This window comes from Centroberyx gerrardi, chromosome 13, assembly GCF_048128805.1.
Source record: "Centroberyx gerrardi isolate f3 chromosome 13, fCenGer3.hap1.cur.20231027, whole genome shotgun sequence".
NCBI classification, from domain to species: domain Eukaryota; kingdom Metazoa; phylum Chordata; class Actinopteri; order Beryciformes; family Berycidae; genus Centroberyx; species Centroberyx gerrardi.
This window is the reverse complement of record NC_136009.1, coordinates 14515183-14541969: the sequence shown is the minus strand read 5'-3', so window position 1 is coordinate 14541969 and position 26787 is coordinate 14515183. Positions and strand designations below refer to the sequence as shown.

General features: G+C 43.8%; 1 protein-coding gene across 2 annotated transcripts in view; it reads left to right on the top strand.

Moving 5' to 3' along the window:
* The window catches only part of ece2a (endothelin converting enzyme 2a), a 70915-nt gene extending 44481 nt beyond the window's left edge, over positions 1-26434 (top strand). For both annotated transcript variants that reach the window (XM_071926909.2, XM_071926910.2), the window contains one exon: positions 25993-26434. In XM_071926909.2, coding sequence (XP_071783010.1) covers positions 25993-26283 — 291 coding nt within the window. In that variant the 3' untranslated portion in view covers positions 26284-26434. The remainder of the gene's footprint in view (positions 1-25992) is intronic.
* Positions 26435-26787: the final 353 nt, after the last annotated feature.

The window sequence follows — 26787 nt, the reverse complement described above, 5'->3', positions numbered from 1 at the left end:
TTGCAGTATTACTGAGGGAGAAAACAGAAATGACACTGCCAGATTTACCCTCTGTTCTCACGACACATACACTAAAATCTGATCCCAGGATAGACATAATGATCTACAGGGACTGGCCTTTAGTGCTGTGTGTGTGTGTGTGTGTGTAGCAATAGCACAGAGAGAGAAAGAAAAAGAGAGGATATGATGGTGCGTAGTGCGTATGTGCGCAGTAGTGAGAGATGAAGTTTAGAGGAGTATTAAGACAGCGATAAACAGGAACGGCAGAACTAAAGAGGAAAATTGTCATGTGTGCTGGTCGAATATCTTTCCATATCATATGATAGACACCCAGCACCTATATTCCTAGATTGGTGAGTGGTCAGCGTCGCACACACACATTGACATGCATGCACACTCACAAACACACATACAAACACACACACGCCAAGTAAGAAAAACTTTGAATTTCCTTGGACAGAAAGCAAGACTAGTTTCTCTCAAACATAAACAGTGAATGCAAAACATATTTCTGCCTGTGCCATTGCGAGGGGCAAGCCCAAATCAAGTAAACACACATGCACACACACACACGCGCACACACACACACACAGAGAACATCCTGCCCAGCTCACCGTTGCCTAGACGACCAGTATCGACTACAGAGCACTGTTCCTATGGAAACAGCGGATGCCTAAAGGGGGAGGATCATTAATTGGAATAAGAGAATAAGGGAGAGAGGGATGAGGAAGGAGAAGAGAGGCTAGAGACGGGGGAAAGGAAAAGAGACAGAGCGGGATAATGAGGGAGAGAAAGTCTAGCTAGACAGAGGTGTGGTCAGAAGACCTGAAAAGAAAAACACATAGAGTGAGAAACGAAGACCAGTAGGGATATGATAGTATTTTCTCTTGTACAGTAGCTGTGTACTGTATATATTAGGTTTACCCTCTTCTTCTGCAACTCCTCCAAATTGTTGCTGTAAATAAGAATGTTTTGTTTTGTTAGAAAAGTAAAAAAAAAACATATGTACAGTACATACATGTTTTATATAGTAGTTTATTGAGAGGATAATCCCCTTGAGATGTACTGTATGTCTTCAGCAAAACCCTAACCATAACAAAGACTAACACATAACAAAGACTAACACACAACATCATTTCATTCTGTCTGCATATACACAAATAAGTAGTCCAATAATTGTTACATAACTTCAATGTGTATGCATATCATTAAATAATCCAAATATCAGGCAACACAAAGAAAAAAAGAAAGACAGAGGGATTAGTCATAAATCAAGTGAGGATCATGAAAAAGCGTGAGCAGTGAGTTTTAAGATAAGAAAATAGTATGTTTTTTAACAAGCTAAATGTTGTTATGGATCGTAAAAAGTCAGTCTATATACAGTATATACTGTATATATGTGTACCTGGTAACAAACAGGGAGCATACACACATACACTAATTTACTATTTTAGGTATTTTGATATATATCTGTCTCTGTCCAGTGACATAAGCTGAAGTACAACTCGGAGCTCCACATTCACAGTGGATGTCTCTGCCAAACTAATATAGGCCACAGTGAAGGAGTACAGCCATCCAAGAGGGTCAGTAGACCACACATATCTCTTAGGGGTGTGTGTGAGTGTGTGTGTGCATGCATATTTTTATGCTCCTAAGCCATGTACACCTTATCACTGTTTAGCACTGTGATATCTGGAGAGCTCTTTCTGTTATACATTATAGTTTGTATTGTCATGCAGTCCTGATTGTCTGAGCCACGTTCTGCCTTCAGCTTCATAGACTCCAGAAATGGGAATACAAAGGCCAGTAGGAAAGATGATGAGATTGTTTGTCTGTTTGCCAGGCAGTTAAAATGGTGTCAGATGAAAGAAGTGCCGTCTCTATTGTTTGCTTGGCCTTTCTCCAGCATTCCCACATCATTATTCCTGAGGTTTAGAAGTATTAAAAACAGAACGGCACACATAAACATGCACAAATGCGGGCGTACGCACATTAACACATGCCGATGCACAGACACACACGCTCGCACAGACAGGCGCAGACACACACTCACACAAACGGGGCCCCCGCTGCTCGTAAACTCTTGAATTTGTTAATTTATATTATTGATATGGGACGTGCCGTTCCTCAGTTGGCTGCCATATCTGGAAGCCTCTTAAATGGGATGCACTCTCTCCCTCCCTTTCCCTCCCTCTCCCTCCATCTGTATCTTTCCTCTCCTTTGTTCTTCGATCACGGAGTGTTAGAATGCAGGAGAATCGATAGAGACACTTTTCTCTCATTAAAGCCTTTCAAAGTCAGAGCAGAGGAAGGGGAGAGGCTGGACTGAACGGCTTTCTCTCTCTCTCCCTGTCTCTATTTTTCTTTCTCTCTCTCTCTATCATGTTGAAAGTTATCATTCCAGTTACAGTTCTGATATGGAAAAGGGTCGTGGAGGTCAAGTCCATTTCACTTTCAATCCAATCCACGCTCCTCAGAATGAATAGAAACTGCTCATGTGTCGCTGTGTGTGCGTCATTGTCTTTGGCTGCAACCTTCCAGCCAGCTGTATCTGCCTTTACATTTGAATTAATCTGCAGTAAAGACACGGTGGGTATCATGCGCTGTGTTTTACTGCTCTCTAATTATACAGTATGGGGAATGTACTCTATTATGCATTGCAGATTAGAAGATTATGGCCCCAGTCTGTATGGAAAATAATAGAGAATATGCAGATTTATGTTCATGAGAGTGCTATTACTCTAGAGTACAGAGCAGAGACAGCTGGGAGATGTGGTCAGGGAAAAGTCAGTGTCATCCAGCACGAACAAAACATCACGCTGACAGAACAGGGTCAAAGACAGACCTGGGTTTTGTTCACGTGTGTGTGTGTGTGTGTGTGTGTGTGTGTGTGTGTCTGTCTGCCAGAGGTAAGAGTAAGTGGATACCCAGGGACACTAAATCACAGCAAATCCAGCAGGCGTGGAGTGGCCGTGTGTATGTGTGTGTTTACGTGTGGCCGTACAGTAGCACATGTTCATGCGTGTTATGTGCAGAAGCATGCATATGTATGTGTGTGTGTGTGTGTGTGTGTGAGTGAAGTGTTTCAGGATAGAACCCAGCCAACTGTGAAAAAGCCCTCTCTTCACACAGCAGATCAATCAAGCCTGCAGTTGGGTCACTTTCTCTCCTCTCCTGCACTCATTTTTTTTTTTGCTCTCTCTCTCCTCGGCCCTAACCTTTTGTTGTCCGCTGAAAGCAGGTCTGGGTCGATGGCTGTGCCTTGCGATCCTCTGTCTGCCTGCATCCCGGCCCCATAGCGGACATACAGAAGCCTCATAACAAACGGCAGCTTTTTCTCTGCCGACAGAGGTTCGCACAGCATAATCTCGGTTCCATCTCAAGTGACCAAAATGACCTCCTCGCTTTTTGAGCTAATGCACGGAGCTAACAGCGGAGGTAACCGCTATCTGCTGCTTAAAGGAGCAGAGGAGGCTGGGAGAGGGCTCTGGGCTCTGGACTCTTGAGGCTTGACCCTCTTGCTAGAAATAGACCCGTGTCCTGCAGGGACAAACACAGATCGCTTAACTCATCAATTGTCTGCTGGGCGTTTCTTCTGGCTCTGCTTTTGTTTGTGACGAAGTAGAATGAAGAGGCTTTGGAGAAAGCAGGCTCTGGCCTCTAATTTGTCAGATGTCCCATTGGTTTCTTATGACTTTGTTATGAGTAGGGTTTAGTGAGCTCTGTTACGAGTATTGCAGTTATAGCAATCTGTTGGGTTTCTCACCATAGATAAACAGCGTTTCCATTAGATTTTTTTGTAGATGTGGGGGTGGAGATAATTTTGGTTCTCACACCCAGATCTGTTCTAGGATCGCTTCCAGTAGGTGTTGCAGTTTAAAGTTCTTTTTTGGATATTTATATCATGATATGTGAACATTTGGGCTGTAATTGCAATTGTAATGACGGTCAATAAGAGAGTCTGTAAGAGAGTCTGTCTAATAGGCCTTTCTTCCACTTGTCTGTCAATTTTCTACATCTACATTAAGTCTGGTCCTGGAATTTGCTGCACATGTGCTAGACATAGGATTATAGGATCATAGATTGTGACCTATAGATTTTCCACTCATGAATATGCAGATCAACAGATTGCCTTTTAATGTATACATGACCTGAGACCACGTAATCTGCTCTAAAACACGTGATAAGCATCTATATTTGCGCCTGGACTTTAATATCTCTAAGGGAGTTCATTTTGGAATACTTTTTTTCCCACATGATCCCACAAAGATAACAGAGGTGGTAATCCAAAGAGCCAAATGTCATGCACGATCATGCTATTCTTACCTGTGCTGTATTTAGGCCAGATGGGAAAAGCTGTTGATGTATTAGGTGTCATGTAAGCGTGTAAACCTAAGCCTCAGCGAGAGCATGGCCGCCAATTTCTGCCCTTCTGACCCCAATGATCTGACCTGAACCTTGACCCTCTGTCCTCTTTAAGATGATATCGTTCAACTCATTTAAGAGAACAATATGGTTCACCTCACCTCATCCTTAATGACGTTTACTTTGTTTCTATTCATTCGAGCGAAATTTAAATTACAGGGCTAAGTAAACGGCTGTATTTCAGAGGTTTGAAGAGAAGACGAGAGCAGAAATGGATGCCGTTTCTTTGTATTAATGGGGGTCATACCAGCGAGCGTCTGAGGCGGTGTGGTGTGGCGGTGTCTGTCCATACCTCTCTCCAATCTGCTCATCTGCAGGCTAAGTGCTGCTAAGTATAAGTAACCCTTCAACAGAGAGAGGCTGAAAATCTGAGACGGGTTGAAAATGAGCGACCCCAACCTCTGCTCAGCATCCAAAGTTACTTATCGGCGTCTGTCTTGTGTCAGACAGTTGTGTTTGGATGTGTGTGTGTGTGTGTGTGTGTGTGTGTGAGTGTGACTGGTGTCTCTTCCTCTCTTGTCCTGTTCAGTAGATTAACTTCCCTCCCCTTCACAGATCGCCCCCCCTCTCCCGCCCCTCTCCACTGCGGTTAGGCATGCTCTCCCTTGTTTTCAACCTCTCTCCTCGTCTTTCTCATACACAGCTCATCCCCAGGTGTCTCACTGTATGTCGGTTTATTTTCTCCTCATCCTATCAGAATAATCCATCACCCCTCCTTCTTCTCCACCCTTCCTCCCCCTCCCATCCGCCTTTAATCTTATCCATCTCCTCCTCTTCCTCCTCTTCTTCCCATCCCCCTCTTCATTGCTGCATGGCAGATGCCCTCCACTCCAGGCCAAAGCAAGCCGCCAGATGTGCAGAGATCCCACTGCTGAACAGCTGGCCACTACTGCTGAAGACATACACACACACACGCGTGCGCGCGCACGCAAGCATGCATGCACGTGCTTGCAAAGACACAAACGCATCATGAACGTGGACGCACAAACGCATACATACACACATATAAGTGCACAAGTGCAAGCGCGCACATACACAAACACACGCACACATGACCCCCCACATAGATGTCATTCTGTGTAATGGCTCCAGATGTGTAGACAGAGTTCTTTGCAGTATATCTCCGCCTCTCGCAGCATTTTCTTTAGCGCTGAAAGGAAATAGAAAGCGGAGGAGCTTGTCTTTCCGTTCTCTTTGAATCAGGCAGCGCCACACTAAACTGCTTCCTGACAACCTCCAGACGATTATACATTTATTTAACTGTCACCTCCCATGCTGGAAGCACCGTGACGCTGTGACAGTGACTTATGCATCCCCAAAACAGGAGCTGCCAGCGGCTGTCAGGAGGCTGTTGGCAGACACTACGTTACGCACACACACATTATTGTACTGTATGTGAAAAGTGTCATTATGGTTGCTGTGTGCCAATAGAGTGAAGTGATGAAAAAGTACACAAACCCTCAGGTCCTAGAAATGTCCTAACCTCTGATATTTCTCTGGTAGAAATAGCCCTGCTTTCAAAATCCCCCTTAAGTAATTTGTGTTATAAATGTATTTGCCATTAAATGCACTTGAGTACCGAAAGTAAAATTGCACATTCTAAAATACATTATTGTATTTCAAGGCTTCATTAACCTCTAAAGGTTATGTTATGCTCTGATTGCCTCCTCTTACAGATGGCTGGCTTGCACTTTGAAAGTGCATCACTTTCATGACCTTATCACAAGTTTTGTGAGGAGAACCTTTATGTTTTTTTTTTCAATGTAACTAGTAACTATAGGTTTCCGATGTCAAGTCAAGTCAAATTTATTTATAAAGCGCATTTAAAAACAACTGGAGTTGATCAAAGTGCTGCACTAAGCCATACATATATAAAATCAAGCTAAACATTGAACCTCAACATACACACAGACATACACATAACTAGATAAATCATGTAATGAAATGTAAAGTGAAATGTTTTTTTTTTTTTTTTTTTTTAAATGTACTACAGCAAAATAGAATTTTGCTAATTTTTATACAGTGCACAAAGTGCCTGAATAATTCTGCACAGATGATGTCAGGAGGTTTTTCTAAATGATACTGAACCAGCCAGTATTGCAGCACATGAAATATGGCTACCCATGTCAATTTGTCAGTCAGGTCATAAACATGTTCGCTATTACTCATGCTGTATCAGGGGTAGCTGTAGGATGCTGGTGTGTCATCGGACATAAAGTGGAGTTGTGTAATACTCCCAATCAGTTAATTAAATCGCCTCCTTCCCTGCCACTCTCCCGACGTCAAACTGAAGTCATCGCAAACCTTTTATCCAGTCTCCCACCAAAAAGAATGCAGAATAGTGCCTGAGGCTGTCGGAGCCGTTCATTGAGCACATTTTGCTTCCTCATTCCCTTCCTCTCTCGGTTTCCTCCCTCCTTTGGCCTTGAGAGGCTCTCTCTATTCTCTCTCTCCTCCTATTACATGCCTTCGTCTCTCTTTTTCTGCAGTCGTGGTCCTGGGGTGTTCTGACATGAAAGACGGCCCCCAAGATAATTTAAAGGTGCATCTGAATTGTGACGTATGATTGAAACATGTTAATTATATCATAATTGCATGTTAATAAATGTATCCTTAAACTTAATATAATGCACTCTAAGCACACACACCGATGCCAGAGATATCACAATTTGCAAAATTGTCCTCACAATTTGTCCCAGAGCCTGCACTGCTTGGACCCTTAAATATAATAATTTTCAAGTAACTTTGGTGGAGAGCACTAATGGCCACCTCTTAACACTCAAATTTACATTATTCAGCCTCAACACCAGACTTAATTTGAAATATTACATTAAATGAGTAATATGAATGTGAAATTTGACTGCAAACCTACACAGAACCAACATAGCAGCCACACAAGTTAATTAGGCCCAAACTATTACGTAACCTAAATTAGCAAACACAGCCTAGTCTTGGCTAAAGTTTGCTATGTGAACAATTAAGTCCTAAAGTATTAAAACAAGTACAGATGCTGTACAGTCCCACAGCGCCTGCAGCATCAACTGTTACTGTAGTTAGAGCAGACAGGTGAAGCAATAGTTCTCTCTTCTACCGACTACTTCCCTCTTCACTGAAAATACCGTTAGGCGGACTAGACTGCTTCTGTTTTGGTTGGGAGTCAAAGAGAGTCTCTCATATTCAGACCAATATATTTTTTTTGTGAGAGGCTTTTTTGATTTAGGAGCCATTGCTCTCCTTTTCATAGGCGGGTGAGGGTTCAAGACGCCTTATAAGCTCTTTTTGCTCGGAAAATGTCACAGCATGTTTGAAAGATACATAGACAGAGAGAGATAGCTAGACAGATAGTGAGTGAATGAGTGAATAACTGTGTGTGTGCATGTGTGTGTGTGTGTGCATCTGTCCACCCGTCTGTCCTATGGTTTCCCCTGCCAGTTGCTGCCCATATTGTCCGTCGCTGGCCGCAGTACACGGCATGCACCAAGGCTCTCTGTGTGATAGCAGTTTGACAGACTAACCCAGCAGGCTGCGATCCAACTTCAGCCAGAGAGAGATTAGAGCGCTCGAGATGGAGATGAGGAGAGGAGAGGGAGGAGGACGGGAGCAGAAATCAAATGCGGTCCTACGGCTGGTTAGTCTGTCATTTCTGGGAAACTGTCTTTTATGTGAACATCTGCAAATGAGTCTCTCAGCCTTGGATTTACCTGCCAGCAGCCGGCACTGCCTCCTTGTTATTTGCTCCGAAACAAACAAAATAAGCTGTTTGCCGCTTCTCTCCCTAACTCAAGTGATCTGTGAGTGTGTGCGTATGTGTGTGTGTGTGTGTGTGTGTGTGTGTGTTAAATGAGCATTGGCCACTCACTTACAAAGGAGATTTATATAACCCCCTGCAGTGAATTGACACTATCCACACACCCAAACACACACGCACACTGCCCCTTGTTTGGCTGTAATGCCAGCTATCAGTATTGCACAGCGGTTATGTAATGTTTGCTGTACACGGTCATGAGAGGGGCGACATGAATGTCAATGAGGCTGCCCTCTTCTTCTCTTCAACATTAGAGCATGTTCATTATCAAATACTAGGCTCCCAAAAATCCCACACTTAATGCAGCCTGCTCAGAGGATCTGCTTCACTGTGTATTGTGCACTTTGATTCTGGCGGTGTGGAGTTGTGTTAATGCTGGGATGGTACTTGGGATGTGAGCTTGAGCAAAATCTGCATCCTTTCACCTCTCTCCCTCCTCCGTTTCTCTCTTCATCTCTCCCTCTTCTTCACTCATTCTTAGCAGGGCTCTGTTTTCCTCTCCTTCTCCTTTCCCTTCTCTCCCCTCTGTCCTCACCTCCCTCTGCCTCTCCAGTGAAAATCTCCACCACTAACTCCTGAGTCTGTTCCAGGGCCTGTTTCCATAGCAACAGGTTTCCATGGAAACTAGGTGACAGTGCAGTGCATCCCATCTTCCTATCGCCAGTGAGAGGAGTTCAGAAAAGGAAAGTTTTTTTGTCCATCTCTGTTTACCAAAATCAAGATGAAACGGGGGGGTTGAGTTTGACATTTAAAACATTAAGATACACAGAGACTCCATTCCATTGGCTGTGAAATTTTAACTAAAATAACTAAAACCATTTCAACTGCAAATTAAAGTCTACGTTATATTTTGATATATTGCATCCATGCAAGTTACACATTTTGAATAAGCTTTGTCATCCAAACCTGGCTAATCAACCTCCTGTATTCAAAGGGCTTGGATTAATGAGGCTTTACTGTGTTTGGGTTATATTTTTTAAACAACTTGGCTACTGTACATATTGCAGTAAGCTTAAAGCTTCCTAAATCTCTATTAAAACAGTTCTGTATGTGTCATTACCAGCACAATATTTTAAAGGATAAAAGCCATTTCTGTTTGTTTGGCCTTTCCCCTCTGTCTTTAATGCCCAAAGCCTCTAAATTTACATGTTGACCCACTTGGAGGATACGGGTGGGTTGTACTGTACTGTGTGTACAATCTGTGATATTTTCATTTTCTCCTCCTCTCTATCCCAGCCTATGAAGTCTTTCATTTCAGGTCCCTCTGAGCCTCTGCATTGTGCGTGGAGAGATATCCGAGGACTTGAAACAACTCCGCCGCTCACCAAATCATGCAGTTATACAGAAACACCAAAAATGGACTCGGCTTTTATGTCACAGCAAATTTAGAACTAGACGGGAAGAAAGAGATAACAGCAGCGCATTCAGAAGACAAACCTACTCACGTGTAATGGAGGGGAGGGAGAGGGGCTTGTGTTTTGCTGTGTTGCATCTTCAGAACAATTATAACACTGTAGATTGCCTCCGCTTGTTTTAGAACTCATTAGGGCGATGTGGTTAGTATGCATGTTTGGAGACGTACAGTATGGATATGGACATTTGGCATATTTTGGACCAGCCCGGCGGTGTGAGTGTCCCTGTCTGTTGTGGGTTGCGTTTGAAGCCAGATTGTTGCTCCAGTCCTTAATTACGAAAAACAACAGCCTGGGGGCACTTTGAATTTTCACAAAATAATCACAGCTTCTCGTTATCCAAGTCCTCATCTAGTCCTTGATCAGATGGAGAGAGAGGGAGAGACAAACAGAGGGAATTGAGAAGGAAAGGAGAGATGACAGAGGAGCTCAAACAGACAGAAGAAGTGACAGAGCGAAGGAGAAACCTCGTTACGCCTATCGGTGAGGTGGCGTCAGTTGCTGCTCCTGCCAGGATAGTTTTCTTTGATTTTGTGTCACTGAAATAAAATGTACTCTTGTGCAAAATCAGTGGGGACAAATACGTTTTATATAGATCATCATATTCTAACGAAACCCCATTTAATCCATATCAGAACCCGCAAGAGCTTGCATACAGTGTAGTTCACATAGCATTAAAACTTACTGGTTTCCCATCCTTTTTTTTCCCATCAAAGCTGTACTTTATATGAGAGGAGAGGGGAGCGGAGGGGACCGAAGTGGGCGAGCCTCGGCCCACTCTCTCACGCTGTAGCCGACCTGGTTGGGGGCACGTGAGGAGGCGCCGCTGAGCCAGTCTACGAGCCGCATTCTGCCTGCGGGATCGACTGCTGCCACAAAAATAGCTCACAAATATGGCAACAGTTCATCAGTACTTAGCGCAAGTCAGGACGCTAGCGAGTGTCTGTTGAATTGGATGTGACATTTTAAGGTTGGCCAAATCAGCTCAGAGCAGTGAGAGTTTTATTGTTTTCTGTGGTAACTCAGTAGATGGGCCAGAAACAGGAAGAGGGAATGGGATGGATTTTATTTTATTTTTCTTTTCCTAGGCAGTTTTCAGGAACTCGGCACTTGTCAGCCGTTGATGATTTTTAGAGTCGTCTCAGTCTTTGATGTACAGTGTTGCTCTCTACAGCTTTGATGCTGGTGGCGAGATGCAAAGGGATTTGTTCGCTCCCCTTTGGGAATTAGCTCTGTGAAATGCACTCTTGGTGTTGTTAGTCATTACTGTCCATAAAAATCAGGCCAACATGCAACTGTGAAAACAAGTAGTCAACGATACTATCCAAGTTATGCAACGACATAATAACTCACATTGGCTGATTTTAAATGTATTCTGACTAGTACTCTTAAATACAACCCAGTCTGTAACATGTTGTAGTTTGTCCCTAATTCTAACGTTAGCTGTAACTTTAATCCATAACACTGTCGCTATTCCAACTCCTATTACAACCCTCTTCCCTTAATAACCACAACCATCCATTCCCCAAGAACCATCCCATTGGGTCAAATGAAGGTGAATGCGGCACAGTGACCATTGCTCATGGCCTACTGTGATCTATGGGCATCTGTGATTACTAGCACAGCCTGGCTAAGTACTCCAGGAGCATTTATCCTGGCCTAGTGTAGACTGAGCTTAGCAGTTCTGAAACCTTTAATCAGTCAGATCAGATGAATCAGGTAGGTTGGTAATCTTTTCTTTATCTTACCCTTCGCTGATCAACCCAGATGCAGTGGAAAGTTTAGGTGAATGCAAATAGTTAAAAGGAGAGCAGAGAGTACATGCATCATGCACTAATGCGGGGAAAATGAGACGAGAAAGAGCAAATGATAGAGAGAGAGAGAAAGAGAGAGAGAGATAGAGAGAGACAGAGACGGAGGCAGGGGAAGAGGTAAGATTCTGCTTTTTTGCTAAAGGGCAGATTTTTGCTTTCTTCCCTGTTGCATCACTGACCATAGGCCAAATCAGATGCCAGTGAAAAGCCTATTGATTTTTCACCCAATCTCAGAAGTAAGCGCCAAGCACTGCAATAACATCATACTGACCAGAGTGTTTAGAGTTGCTCACATCTCCTGAATTTAGATCTGGCTCCTGGAATTTGCCATTATGCTACACAGACAGCACTATGACAACATTAGCATCATGATTAGCATATTCGTCTCCCTAAATAAATAGGAGCAGAAGGAAAGAGAGGTGGCTGAAGGAAAAGTCTCCAGTTGCAAGCGGCAGATCACAGTCCATTCTCCTTTAGCCCAAGAGGGGAGATGGAGTTCAGAAAGTTACCGAAGTTATTGAAGTGTAGCAGGAATACTGAGCTGTCTGTTGTAATAGCACAGCTGTGGAGAGAAGTCACTTATAGACTACGAGCCAGCAGCAGTAGTATTCCTTGTTTTCTCTATGAATTTTGTTTTGAAAGCCAACAATAAATTACACAAGTTGTGGCTGTGATTCAGGGTTGAGTTAAATCCATGCTGCGGGGATTTAATACCAAATGCATGCATCGGTATTCCGACATCATATGCATCTTTGGTATCAAGCGTCTCTCAGGCAGCAGCACATGGCAGTTAGAGTTTCACCACAATACAGCCGTATCCTGAGATGTTCTTGATTCAGACTTGTGGCTTCTGTTGACTTTGATTTTTGGCAATATCTGGAGGTGGAATAAGTTTAGTGAATCCTGTCAGCAGTCAATCAGTCAGCAGCACTTTACGAAAAGCATATTTTGCTGTGTAATAATAGTTGGATATTTATTTAGTTGGGTTATAATTATTCAGATCTCAGTAATTCCTCTTTTATGATTTCCAAATAACACATATGCACTAGTCAAGCACATAGCATAAATTATTATGGTTTAGATCTATGTATATAAATTAAACTCATTTCTACAAATACATTTCACTATTACATTGATAGTAGCCTAAGGTAATCCAAAGGAGTGGTAGCCAAAGTATACCATTTATTAAAATCATACATCCTCTCACACCATTTATACTTGAATGGTTGCCCAAATAGGCTAATATACCTGAGTAGCCTAGCTGACTTTTTACCTGACATTAATTAAAAAACAAACATAACAAATCTTCTTTTATGAAGCCTAAGGTTGAGGCTATCTTAGTTGGGAAACTAAGATAAAAAAATAATTTCTTGGAATTTAATTCAAGTGCTTTTTTAGGGAGGATGCGTGATACACATTGGAAACCCTTCTTCCCCCAAAACTTTTCAATGACACTCGGCATCCCAAAGGGTAGACGCTGCCAACAGCTGATTTCAATAGCTTGGATGTAAAATGTTAAGCATCTCCATTGCCCAAATCTGAATCCAAACAGCTTACCCCTCATATCTCCCTGCTCATCTGAAGAACTTGAGCATGTGACTTAAATCAGCCAACTGAATCAGAGCAAGTCCAGAGTGCAATATGAACCAATAAGGCACTGTACAACACGTGTGTCTGTGTGTCTGTGTGCCTGATTATCTGTTTGTTTTAGTTTTTATTTGTTCTTTGTCACTATGCCACTGCATGTCACTCCTGGTCCTGCCCCGCCTCCTTCATCCATCCACCCAAGAGAGGCCTGAAACAGTGAATTGTGCTAGATTAACAGGCATTCCAGCCCGCTTTAGTAGGACCAGCACAGTATGGTATGAACTGAGGCTGCTTGTGGTTTAGTTCTGCAGTCCCTTGAGCTATAAGAACCTGGGTCATATGTTTAGGTATTGCCAGGTGAGCCATCTATATGAGGTGCCAGAAAGGAGCCAACCTTCTTTTGGAGTCTGTCACCCTCCAGTAACTGTTGTTCGCCTCAGGCCAGACTCTGTTTACACACTCACTAATTGGCCAGGTGCCAGGTACAGTAAGTCTGACTACAACAACATTGTTAACGGAGAGTTCCTTTTTAATTGTTTTCATGCCTTATAGTTTTTTGGCTTTTGCCATCTGGATGTACTTTTTCCTGCTCCTTTCTATGGCGCGCGAGTTGGTGTGAAATCAATTGTGTATGTGCGGGAGGAGCGCTCTGAGTCAGTGTTGAGCTGATATGGGGCAGATACACACACACACACACACACTCACACACACACACACAGACTAAAGCCTCCAAAATCAGTTAGACAAACAAGAAGAAAATAATTACTGTGTGGAAAATAAACCATCTTTTGCAGCTGAAATTAGTGTGGCCTCGCTCTCCTAACTGTACACCTCAGGTAAAGAGTGCTGGTTTCTCCTCAGCACATACATACACACACACACACACACACACACACACACACACACACACAGACACACACACAAACAGACAAATGTGAATACATGTGTACTGACATTAATGCAGGCATACACACGTGAAGAAGTACATGCAGTAGACACACAAACACCCATGCACAGTTTAATACATCCATGACTTGCATGCTTACTCGGTCTGGTTCTGTCAGGCTCTGTGGAAAGAGAGAGGGAGGACTGGCCCCTGAGCCTGCTCAATTAAATCTCTCCTCTCCTTCCTCCCTCCCTCATCGTATATCCCTCCAACAATCTCTTTCTGCCTCCCTGTCTCTGCGGTCCCCATTGCTCTAATGTGGGGCCAGTTGCTCCTCTCCTCCCCCACATACAGTCACACTAGGCTGGGCTCGGACCCATCACTAGCTCCCCTGAGTCCGGAGCTAAGCTTGCCTGACTCTGAATGCTCTAACACTTGCCTACTGTTCCTATAATGAGACAGTAGCAGCATAGTTAAAGAACAGTTTCATGATGCAGTGCTTAATAAGCTTTTGTAAGAGTTGTTCTGGTTATGTGTGAAGAACTACTACTATTCTAAAATATGCTTTAAAACACCACCAGCTATAACATAAAATAACATCATTGCCCTCTTTTTCAGATCACTTTATGCTGATTGTGCTGTAGCAGTGCTAAAATCACTGTAACATCCACCACTTTCCCATACAGAGTTTAGGAAATATTGCAGATTTGGCCAGATCCAACACAAATGAATGCAAATCTAATGCCGGGAAAAGCGCAAATTAGTGTGTTAATCTCCTTGGTTGTAATTATTGAATTTGTCTATAATATGTAGATTTAATCCTTACTGTGGATTTGCGTTTTATTGTCTCAAGTACATAATTTAATAGTTCGTAGTCGGGCAGTGGACCATAATTCACAGGCATGCTGCCATCTTGGACTAAGCCAACTGAGCCTCATGTTAAAGGCTCTTTGCTCATCGTACCCAACATGTGTCCGATGTGGCAGTACAGTGGTTGTGAGAACATGGATGTAGTGACAAAAATTGGCTTCAGGTAATGTTTTAGGAACAATCAACTCAGGCTGCATCTATTTCTCATGTATATCAATAGTGCAAAGAGATGAGCAGACTTGCTTTCTTGCTCCCAAACTTCCAGAATAAATTAGCTGAAGTTGTTTGGTTTTTTTTTATATATCTTTTTTCAGGTTGTTATAGAAACTGGCCTGCCTACGTCTGCAGGCAACAGTAGTCCTATGCTGTAGAAAAGTGTTGTCTACCCTACTTCTCTCCAATCTCCCCTTTAGTTCTGTATAAACTGCAGTATGTTAGTTCCACTGTTATCCAACACAACCTGTATATAGTAATCAAATAGACCGTTCTGATTTCAAATACAGTGATCCCACACAGCAGTAAGAAAGCATTTACCGGTAACTTTAACCTGCTCTAGAGAACTGTGTCAACCCCCTGCCCAATGCCCATACAGTATATTCCCATCAGAATTTATGTTGTGCTCTGTAGGGTTTAAAAATGATGTGTGGAGTCAAAACCAGTACTGCGTGTGAACCAGTGAAGGACAGAGTAAATGCACCACCGTCCTCTAGCCAAACATGATAAATTGACCTGTTACTTTTCGTTCTCCGATAAGCACTGCCGTTGATGAATAGGTTTTCTTCAGTGGGCCCATTGGATCGGAGTGAACCTTTTCCCCTCTTCTCTCCCCTCCTCAGATATTACTTGCAAGGGGGATTGAGAGAGAGAGAGAGAGAGAGAGAGAGGGAGAGTGAAAAAAGTAAAGCCAATTAACTTGCTGCATTTATGAGTAAATGGGCCTCTCCATAATTCCAGGCTGGATCAAAAGCCTGTAGATTTTTGATAAGACAAGGCAGGGAGGGAAAGCAAAGAAGACCCAGTTCTACTTTGTTGTGGGATGAGTCACCGGGGGTCTCCAGTGGGTTGAGACCTGTGGGGGAAGCGCCTGGCTGGGCTTCTGGGACAGAAGGCTGATTTGTCAATCACCAACAGCCAGGAACATTGGCTGATACAAAATGTATTTTTGCCCATCAACAATGAAGAGACATATAGAGATGGCCACACACTGGCAATGTGGGGAAACTGAATAAATAGCACTGGCCTGGAACAAATCATTTTGATGCAGCTCTCCAGGACCTGTCAGGGAGTTGGCCAACTTTTCCGCCCATAAGGTCTCCGAACACCATCGAAATAGCCATTGATTGCTTGTTCGGAACTGCCTCGGAAGTATAGAGGTGCCAATATTGTGCCAATTATCGCTTAGTTTGTTTCAGTCGTCAAAGGGCTTCCCTGTCCTCCTGGCCTAGTGAGCGGAGCGTGTTTGTGTGCTGTAAGTGTGCTGCCGGAACCTCCGCCGGGCTGCCCTGTCCCCATCCCCGTCCCACGGGAGACCCCTTGAGCAGGCAGACACACTGGCCCATTTTACTTCCCTCCCTCCCTCCCTCCCTCCCTCCCCCCCTCCCTCCTTCTCTCGCTCTCTCTCCCTCCTTCTCCAGCTGCTGCCAAACTCTTACTCTCTGGCTCGCCATTAAATAGGAAAGAAAGACACATCAGAGTATGAGACTTTACTGAAGTACAGACTTGTTCTCTGTCTTGGCTTATTGATCTTTCCAGCATCATCTCTCTCTCTCTCTCTCTCTCTCTCTCTCTCTCTCTCTCTCTCTCTCTCTGTTGATTGATTTTAGTAAGAACGAATGGACGCCCAACTGTCCCTCCCCCACAAAACTTCTTACATGCTTATGCTCCAACTTTTTAGCTTCTGTCGTAAAGGGAATATCTACAATGCCAGTTAGAGAAACTAATTGCTAATGATAACTAATGGTTAACTAATCATAATGCACTTGCTACTGATGTGGGTAGTAAACTGCAAGTGTTGCTAAATGGGGAATGTGTGTACTACAATAAAGTAATTACCCAACCACTGCTGATGCACGTCTACCCACAAGGACTTAATGGATAATTACATATAAGTGCAAGTACGGGCTTGATAAGTGTAATAAGTGTCCTGGGCTTTAAAAGGTAGTTTCAGATTTAGAGACTGAGAAAGAGAAAGGCAGAGAGAGAGAGGGAGAGAAAGGGAGTGAGCCAAAAGAGGGAAACACCCTCCCTCCTTCTACTCTCTCTGCCTGCTTGTTAGCCAAACGTGTCAGTGTACCAGCGCTCACGTTTTGCTCTAGTTTCTCCCCGGCTTGTATTCCTCTGAGTTTTCTGATGTTTTTGGAACTCCTCTGAAAGACAGATGAGTTTATTAATTACACATTCACTGACTCTGTGCCTTCCGATCCAGTACGTAGGGCTCCACAGTGCCTGCATCACTTTTTCATCATACTGTACCAAGAATGGCAAACGCCGCTTAATGAATTAAACATGACCAGATATGACAATATTGATATGCTGCTTTGTATGGGTGACTATGTAAAAGAGTGACCATGAAGAGGAGGCGCAAGCATTTTCAGAAAATGATAGCAATTCTTTACAGGAGTGTATACCGAAGGATTAAATACACAAAAACATACACACACACACACACACACGCACGGACGCCTGGGAGTATAGGCATGAAAGGCAATGCAGGGATGCTGGGAGCGTGACAGTGGGCGGGTGTGGGTGTCTGAAGTGTGTCTCTGTCTTTCTCTGCCAGTGTGAAAAGTAGTTCAGTAATTAAAGCAAACCTCTCCCTGGTCCCCGGTGGAAGGGGAAGGCAGCAAGGGTGAGGAGGCAGCAAGAGGGAGTGGGAGAGATAAAGAAGAAAGGAGAGATAAAAGCGGGAGAAAGTTATTTTTGATGAAAAGGGAAGAAAGGGGGTTTTAATTTTAGCTTGGCGTTCCGGATTGCCATGAGGGCAGAATGCGGTGGCTGAATGCAAAGATGCTAATCGGTTAGACAGCGGTACATGCACACACACACACACACACACACACACACCATAACATCACATCTTCTCACAACATGGGCACCCTTTTGAAAAATCAGCCTGAAGACAGAGTTTTCCTGATTTTCAGAGCAATGACCCAGCCAAAGCGTTCTTCGCGTCCAAAAAGTACATTGTAAACCTGTCACCAGTGAGCCAGATCAGAGCCACATTTTAGAGGGAATTGGCAAAAATTCAGCAATTCGTATCTGTACTGAACTCCTGGCCCAGTCACCTAATGTCAACCCACTAATTAGGCTACTGACTGACTGAAAAACTTCTCCTCAGTCCAACAGAGACTCTCCTGCCTCACAATGCCTGGTATGCGTCACACTTGTGAGTAGACTGAAAAAGCCTCAAAACACCAGCTGAATGTTGATGCCTATTCACACTGTAAAGATTCCTTGTAGTTTGGGATTATTTGAACTGTTTCACGTATCAGATGCCGCTTGTTATCTGAAAATCTTGGCGTGCGCCTAATGAGGGTGGCCGCGTGAACAGCACTGTTCTCCTGCCTGGTGTTTTTGTTATGAGAGGTGTCACATTCTGACCTACATATGCTACTTTGACCAGCACTAAACTTTTGTCTCCATGGTAACGCCCAATGTGAGCGGGAGGGATGCGCCTAGTTGAAAGGCTGGATGTTGTTGTCTGCCTGCGCTAGCCAAAGCCTCCACAGCTCAGCGCAGACAAGCCCACACAACTTGTGTTCACTGCCAACAGATATATGGGAAGATATTGGTCCTGCAGCTAGCTATGGATATAGAACACTCCATATTGAATCAGTATTTGTTTCTCTAGTCTAACAGAATCATTTGAATATGCAAAGATTTAAACTGCCCATATGGTGTACACACAAACACATACGCTCGAGCACACCCACACAAACATACAGACACACACACACACACAAACAAACACACAGTTTTTGTCTCAGCAAGGCAGGGGTGGATGAGAGGAATGATGAGGGAGAGAAGAGAAAAGGAGAGAAGGTCTCTGATGTATAATTCAACTATGCAGTGGGTGGGCAGAGGAGATGGGGTGCGAGCTGGGTGAGGGGAGGGGAGGGGAGCGGAGGGGAAGTTGGGAAGAGGAAAGGTGGGTGGGCAGAATGGAGGAGGGAGGGAGTGGGAGGCTAGAGAAGAGGATGGGTAGAGGGAATCCAGTGCTGCGCACCTCTTCTCACGTTACCCCCATCATCCATCACCGCAAGTGCTGTACATCTTCCACTGGGGATGTGGGTCTGTATGAAGGAAAGTATGATCAAACTGTGTGTTGATGTTTTGGTTGAGTGCATGTAGTGTACCTAGACCCATCCAGTGAAAGATCAGCGTAGGCTGTTAGCGGTAGTAAATCATTTTGGAATGCATTTTATTTTTGATGTGCATGTAAACATAAGCAGTTTTAGATTTCACCTTAATGGCTGTCTGAGTAAAACAAGTTCCCGAAGAAGGCACTTTGCTTTCAGCCAGGTTTGTGCAATTACAGCCCACACGCTCAAGCAAATTTATACTCACACATGCACAAAATCAAGCTTCTGTCTCCACAGGGCAGATGGTGGCTTATAGCATTTGCACATTTGGCTCTTCAAGCCAGGAGCTTGGAGAGAGAAAAAGAGAGAGGGAGAGAAGAAGAAGGATAAAACAGGAATGGAGGGATGAAAGAAAACAAAGCAGGCTGTTGCACCCCTGGAGGGAAGAGCAGATCTGCTTTGTTAGGAGGCTGGCGTTGAGACCTCATTCTCTTACCCACCCCACCCCCACCCCACCCCCTTTTATCTCTCTCCCTCTCACCCCTCCCTCCCTCTATATTGCTCTCTCCCGCTCCCTATTCGTTCTTACTCTCCTCAAGACGTTTACACGTTTCTGCCATCCACATGCCTGGCTGCAGGCTATGGGTGAGGTGAAACGGAAAGGAAGAGAAGCAGTTGATTTGAAATGCACGTTTTTTCAGGGAGGGGGGGTCTGCAGTGAGAGTGAGGGGTCTGCAGAGCTACAGTAGAGGAGGGGCTGGAAGAAAAACAACCACAGAGAGGATGGGAGAGAATTTAAAGAGAATAGAGGAAAATATGACCTAAATAAAAAGTGCACCTCTCCCCCGCTTTTCTCTCTGTCCCAGTTCAAGAGTGTGTGCGTTCATGCAAGTTTAAGGGCTATACAGGCATATCAGCCCGTGTGTGTTTGTGTGTTATTGTGTGTGTGTGTGTGTGTGTGTGTGTGTGTGTGGGTGGGTGGATGTGTGTGTGTGGGTGGGGGTACAGTACCTCTGAAGCAGACAGTGAGCTGTGGTCCATACAGGTCTGCTGTCCAGAGATAGTGCTCTGTTGTTGTTGCTACCCACTGATCAGCTCTGTCTCACCCACAGAGGGAGGCGCGCGCGCACACACACACACACACACACACACATGCACACAGAGCCTCCACCTCTTCCTTCCCCTCACTAATCCTCCCACATACTGCAGCCTCCATCATCAGTTTGAAACAGACAAGACTGACTCTTTAGTGGGCAAGTTGCAACAGTGTGGGTTCTTAAAGGTTTTGGTTGAAGGAGAGCAAGCGTTTATATGTTTTTATTTAGGGCACCAGGCACTTCGATCTTCTTAAATGGCTTTTTTTTTTATATGGCGTTTTCGTCAAGTTGACTAGAAACTGTTGGACATGTGAAACTGTTTCAAGTTTAGAGCTTTTTGCTGTCTATGTCTGTTCAGGTCATTTCAAATTAGAAAGAAGAAGGTGCTGGGATGACAGTAGCCCTAGAGGAAAAATCCATCTTAAAACACGGTAACACTGTTAAAAAACAGCTATTGGTGATGTACCTTGCATGTCTGGGTCTATTTTGTTGTTTGGCGGTGTATTTTTCTTATTTCAACTGGCCAAATGTAGATGAAGTCACGTCATGTCCAGATATTTCCAGTGCAGAACGTTTTGCAACTATCAAAAACATCAATGGTACACAGTTTTGGTGTCAGTCCCTCAGAATCAAAGAGCAAGGGCTTCTTTCCAGACTCTTTCTAGAGATTTTGCACCAGCGGTCAACAATCATGCAGGGAGAACTCCATCGTAAAAGAGCCAGAGACACCAATTTCTTTGCAGGCAGGGAACATGAACAAGAAGAACATCTGCATCCCTCAACAGCTGCCCTTGAGCAAGGCATTTAATTCACAACTACAGCAACAGATATTCCCTGGGTAAATAAAGGCTGAAAAAGGGAAAGGGAGTGACATTAGATTTCTGAGACACTCGTGAAGGAGTGGACAGTTATCACAAATCATATGATAGCCTGGGGGGAATACAAGGGTAGTGGAAAAGACGATGACATGTGCATTCTGTGGATTCACCTTGGACATCCTTCAATAAAGTGTCATAGTACAGTACAGCTCCTCCACCTCAGGGGGCAAAGATATGCAGTACCTTTTCACTTTCAGATGAACCCAGCTTATGTAAGCTGAAGGTTCTGCAGAGTATAATAACAGAACGCTCGAGCCCAGCGTACGATGTGACCACACAGCACCCTGTCCTCGACCGACCAGGGTGGACTGTCAGTTATCTCATCTGTCTTGAGGCAAACCAGAACTGAGAGGAAAGACAGCAGATAAAAGAAGAAGAACGGTAATATTGCGGTCCAGTGAGGACAGGAAAACAAAGTAGTGAATGGGAGAATTTGAGGATACACGCCTTGGGGAGAGAGAGGGACACACACAGAGTAGATTTAATATCATTCTCTTCGGATCGACAGCTTATCATCTTCTCTCTGACTAATGCGGAAAGGTCAGACAGGGACTGGGAGGGTCATATGCAAAGTTAATATTTCAAAGGTTTGTACTAGTTCATCTGTTTCCCCCAATACAAAGACTCATCGGGCCATCTCTACCAAACCAAGTACTATGGACAACATGCTAACACATTGAAAAGCTTTAGAGTTGAATGCTACATGAAGAAAAAAAACCATAAGAAATTAGGTGTTTATTTAGCAGCATTTAAAACCATAAAATAGCGCTGCAATTTCTGTCAAAATGTTGCCTATTATTAAATAATTGAAATTTTCAGCTGGGGTTATCAGTGCTGACCCTGCACCTCCGGAGCAAGAATTTCCCTGCGGGGATCAATAAAGTGTTACATTAAAGTACGTCATTCTGCCGAATGTCTATAATATTGTAATTCATATTATAATGTAATATTGTACTACTGCTTCAAATGGCAATGGGATTAATAGGGATTCCAGATGGGGACTTTAACTGAGGATCTAATGTTACCTTGTTGTTGCAGTACACTGAAGACAGGTCAGGTCGCTTAGAAGCAAGCTTCCGCCACCACACTGAATAATTCAGAAGAGGCCATGATGCCATCTGTGTGTGTGTGTGTGTGTGTGTGTGTGTGAGAGGCAGAATGTACCATGTCATGTTGTGGAAAAGCCAGGACATCATTTCAGTGGAGTGCGAGTGTGCGGTGATGGGCAGTAACAGAGTGGTTTCCTCCTGGTCTGTCCTCTTGGAGAAGCCCTATGGCCCATTTAGGATCAGCTTACAGATGTCCTACTGAGGGTGGACAGACTGAAAACCGACTCAGTGTTTTGGGGATGCTGTTTCCCCACTCCAGTGTTTGGGTGTAACACCCAACAAGTCCTCATCCACTTGCTTGCACTTGCTTTAGAAGAAGAGAGACTCTACATGAGACACTGCTTCAAAATAGCAGTTAGAATTGTGTGTGTGTGTGTGTGTGTGTGTGTGTGTGTGTGTGTGTGTGTGAGTGTGTGTGTGTGTGAATGCATGTTATGTCTGTATTGATTACAGTGCATGTCCTGAAAAATATCCCCTCCTGTAAGTAAAACACCAGTTTCATCATCGGTGGTATTTAGATCAGTACATCACATTAGTGCAGACCTGCCATTGTTGACCATTTACTGTAATAATACCAATACTCTAATGTGTGGATGGGGCCAGAATTGCTGTTTTAGTGTGTGCGCGTTCATACACATATGTGCATGAGTATGACTCACCGCACTTAATGCATCATCTTCCCTCTCAGAAGGTTTTCTGTGTGTGTGTTTGTGTGTGTGTGTGTGTGTGTGTATGCAGCGTACAAGCGCGTACGTGTTGTGTGTGAGAATCTGGGTCAGCAACGTATGCTGTAAACACACTCTGTGGGATGGGGAACTGTGATGTGTGAGCATGTGTCAGTGTGTGTGTCATGGTCTTAAACATCACTGAATCCATCGGTGTTTGTTTACCAAACATTCAAGCCGTCATCTAGCCGGCAACAATTTCCAACCAGTAAACCAAACTTTGTCTCCAGCCAAATTTGTGGTTATTATGAGGCCATATTCCCAGTTCTGAACATATCCCCCTGCTCATTTATGATCACGACATCCACTGCACACACACAAAGCTCGGTCAGCTAAGCTGTTTGCTTCTGGTATTCACACAGTTGGAAAATGCGCTCTGTGCTGATAGTCGTCAGTAATCATTCAGCATTACTGGGTTTTAGCTGAGTCGACTTTGCTATAAGTCAGTGTCATCTTGGGTTGCGATGACGTCAATCGTCCCGTCACCTGTGGCATAAGGCTCTGGAGTTACACACCTGCAGGCAAAGGATGTGGGCCCATACATCTCAGTGTCATGAATAATGGGTGAAGGGATGAAGGCAGGATGATGCACTCGGTTAGCTCATGCCCCTGTTTACTCACTCCCTAAAGCCTCTGGAGGGCTCCACCTGCATCTAGACTTTTCCTTCAGCTCCAGTGATCTGACAAGAGACTTGGCTTTCTAAGGAAACTGTCATTCTGTATTTTTTTTTAAGGAGAAGGGGGATGGTATACGCTTATCTCTCTCATAGTTGCTGGGTGAATTTAAAAATAGTAGATTTGCAAAAGTAGACCTGCACACGGCGTTACAAATTATTACAGACACACAAGCAACATTTTGCCCTGAATAGATATTCATCATTATAGTTCCCACTGAGTTTTCACCCAACAGTCATTGAAGTACAGGGACAAAAGAAGAAGATGAGGAAAGCACTTCAGTCTGTTAGGTTGGTTGAGGAAAGGTTGAGATTTTTGGACCGCCTTGAAACATAAAAGCAAGGTTTTGAAAGGATAGTCCATATTCATGACTGATCTATTTCATACCTCCAGCTCTTCACCTCTCTGCCACCTTTTTCTCAGGTCCTCCTTATCCTATATCAACCTTTCCCTCTCCCTCCCGTCTCCCTGCATTGTGTTACTCAATTTACCCTATATCCAACGACCCCTCCACCTCCTCTCGCTCTTCTTCCCTGTCACAGTGGAGAGTGAATAATTCATGTTGGAGCTGCTTGCTGGTGGAGATGAATCACGTGAGAGGAGCAGCATACACGTGCTCTCGCAGTCTCAGAGCGGCTCTTCTCTCCTCTCCAAAGACCCCGGGACAGCATAGGGGGAGCCACTCTGCTCCGCCAGAGCCAACTGTACAGACCACAACCACCATACTAAATCCTGGCTGCATGACATTACTTTGCATAGCTTTCATGACAGTCACACGTGAGCCCTGCCCCGGCTGCTCCTTCGCCCCCATGCAGAGCCCAGGCACGAAGCCACCAAAGAGATACTGTGCAGTAGCTGCTCACTATACATTCACATGTGCCGTACCTGCATGGCATTACAGCTTCATGCATTTGCTGGGAGGAAGACTATGTGAAAGGGATATCCATTTTGGGAGATTTTTTTTATTTTCTTGTCTCTTGTGATACTATACAACATTTATAGTATGATGGGCTTTAAATCTCTCAGGGCTGTACAAGAATTAGCTACAGATTTATACCAACTGGTCTCCATAAAATATGCCCTATAATCATTCTTTAGCAATCTATTGGACTAATAACCTCCAATGTTCCTGTAACCTAGTTAAGCTGCTTTTTACTGCGCTGCTAAGTTGACCCTATTCACATGATTGTTGTATCAAACACAAAAAGTAAAAGTTTGTTGTTCACTGCTTGAACATGCACTGCAGATTCTGTGCTTTCACTCCCACACACACTTCTGTCTATGGAGAACTTCCCTGCTGTGCTTTTCTAACATAAGTCTAGCTAAATGTGTGTGTATGTGGTCTGCGTGAATGTGAATGATTGTGTGCATGATTGTGTGTGTGTGTGTGTGTGTGTGTGTGTGTGTGTGTGTGTGTGTGCATGCGTGTTTGCCTGAATGTGTGTTCTGCAGTCCTCTCATCTGTGAAGGGTAATGTATCCCGATGCACACGTGCATCTCACATGAAGGCTTCACATGCTGGAATGTTGATGGACCCAGAACAGCAATTATTCATATGGCAGGACCCTCATAGTTTATGTGCTGCCAGGCAATATTATCAGATGAGCCTCTGCAACTGCATGGCTAAGCAACCAGCACTGTGGACTGACAAGCTGACAAGCTCCGTACTAGAGGCCTGCTATGACTTCCAGTGACGCAATGCCCGTGTGACTGTCTATGATTTAGATGTAACTTAATCTCTTGGCCTGTCTCCAACCAAAAAAAACAGTAGCCTAGTTATAGGGTTTTGGTGACTCAATATTGGATTTAATTGGCAAAATTTTATGTCATGCTTTATTTGGATAGTCCAATGTTGACACTCAACTTCTATAATGTGTCACTGAAAAGCCTACTGAGTTTCAAATGATTCTCATAATTGTGTGAATTATGTGTAGAGATTCAATGTCTGGGCTAGGGTTAATCTTAGGGTTGGGGTTGGAGTTTAGGTTTAAAAATGGTACATGGTCTGTAGAGATGCAGCAAATAGCCAAGTGACACTTTGTTGAACATCTGCTTTTTGTCATCTGACAGTTAGTTGAGTGTCAACATTGGACTATCCAAATAAAGTGTTACCATATTTTAAGATAAGATAAGATAAGATAAGATAAGATAAGATAGCACTTTATTAATCCCCTTTGGGAAATTCAGGATTAAGATTGCCCATTGTTGTCTTTCCTTCAGATCCACAAGCATTTGTGCATTTTGTGTTGTTTTTGTGTTGCTAGAGATATGTTTGAATGAAGAACATTTTTTTTTTTTTTTAAATGACTGATCACATCTAATTTGAAAAAGACGCTACTCAGATTGTACGGTTTCTGCCTCCTAATGCTCTTCCTCTCTTTCTTCTTTGTTCCCTGTTCGTCTCCCAGGTTAGTCGTGTCCTGAAGCCTGGAGGGCGTTTTCTCTCTGTGACCTTCGCCCAGCCCCACTTCAGGAAGCGCCTCTATGCTCGCTGCGAGTACAACTGGTCTGTCAAACACGATAGTTACGGAGACGGCTTCCAATACTTTGTGTATGTACTGACCAAAGGGGAAGAGCTTAGCCCTGAGGATGCAGCTCTGGAGAGAAGGCTATTGGAGGAGGCCAAAGACCCGCCTACTAGGATCACAACAACACTAAAAGAGGATAAGGAGGACTTCCTGAGTAATATTCACTTATAAAAACAGCTGGATTAGGGGATGTCTCAGTCAACCTTGAACTATTTATACATGTATCTATAGACATACATATCGATATTATTTGTTTTCACCCAGCCTTTTAGTATGAATGAGGAACAGGAGCAAGCTCGTTACAAAAAGCGTGACAAAAAGCTAAGATTTTTTTTTTTTTGTCTTTGACTTTGCCATGTGGATTCCATGGCCAAGTAATCAAAATATGGTTTAACGGGGGGTGTGCCTAACGCCTCACCTCACAACTTCCTTTGTTACCCCAAATTTCTGCCTCACAGTCATTATCTGATTTTGTATGACTTCTAGTTATTACATATCTTTAGTTGAGGTCTGAGGATAGCTGTTCAGTAAGGAGTGATTACTGTGGCAAAAATAGATTTATTCTCCACACCACCAGTGTGCCTGACTGTTAATGTATTTTAGCATCGGCCTTCAGCATAATATGAACCACCATGGACATTCTAATAAGATATTTTTACATTCATGTTTTTTATA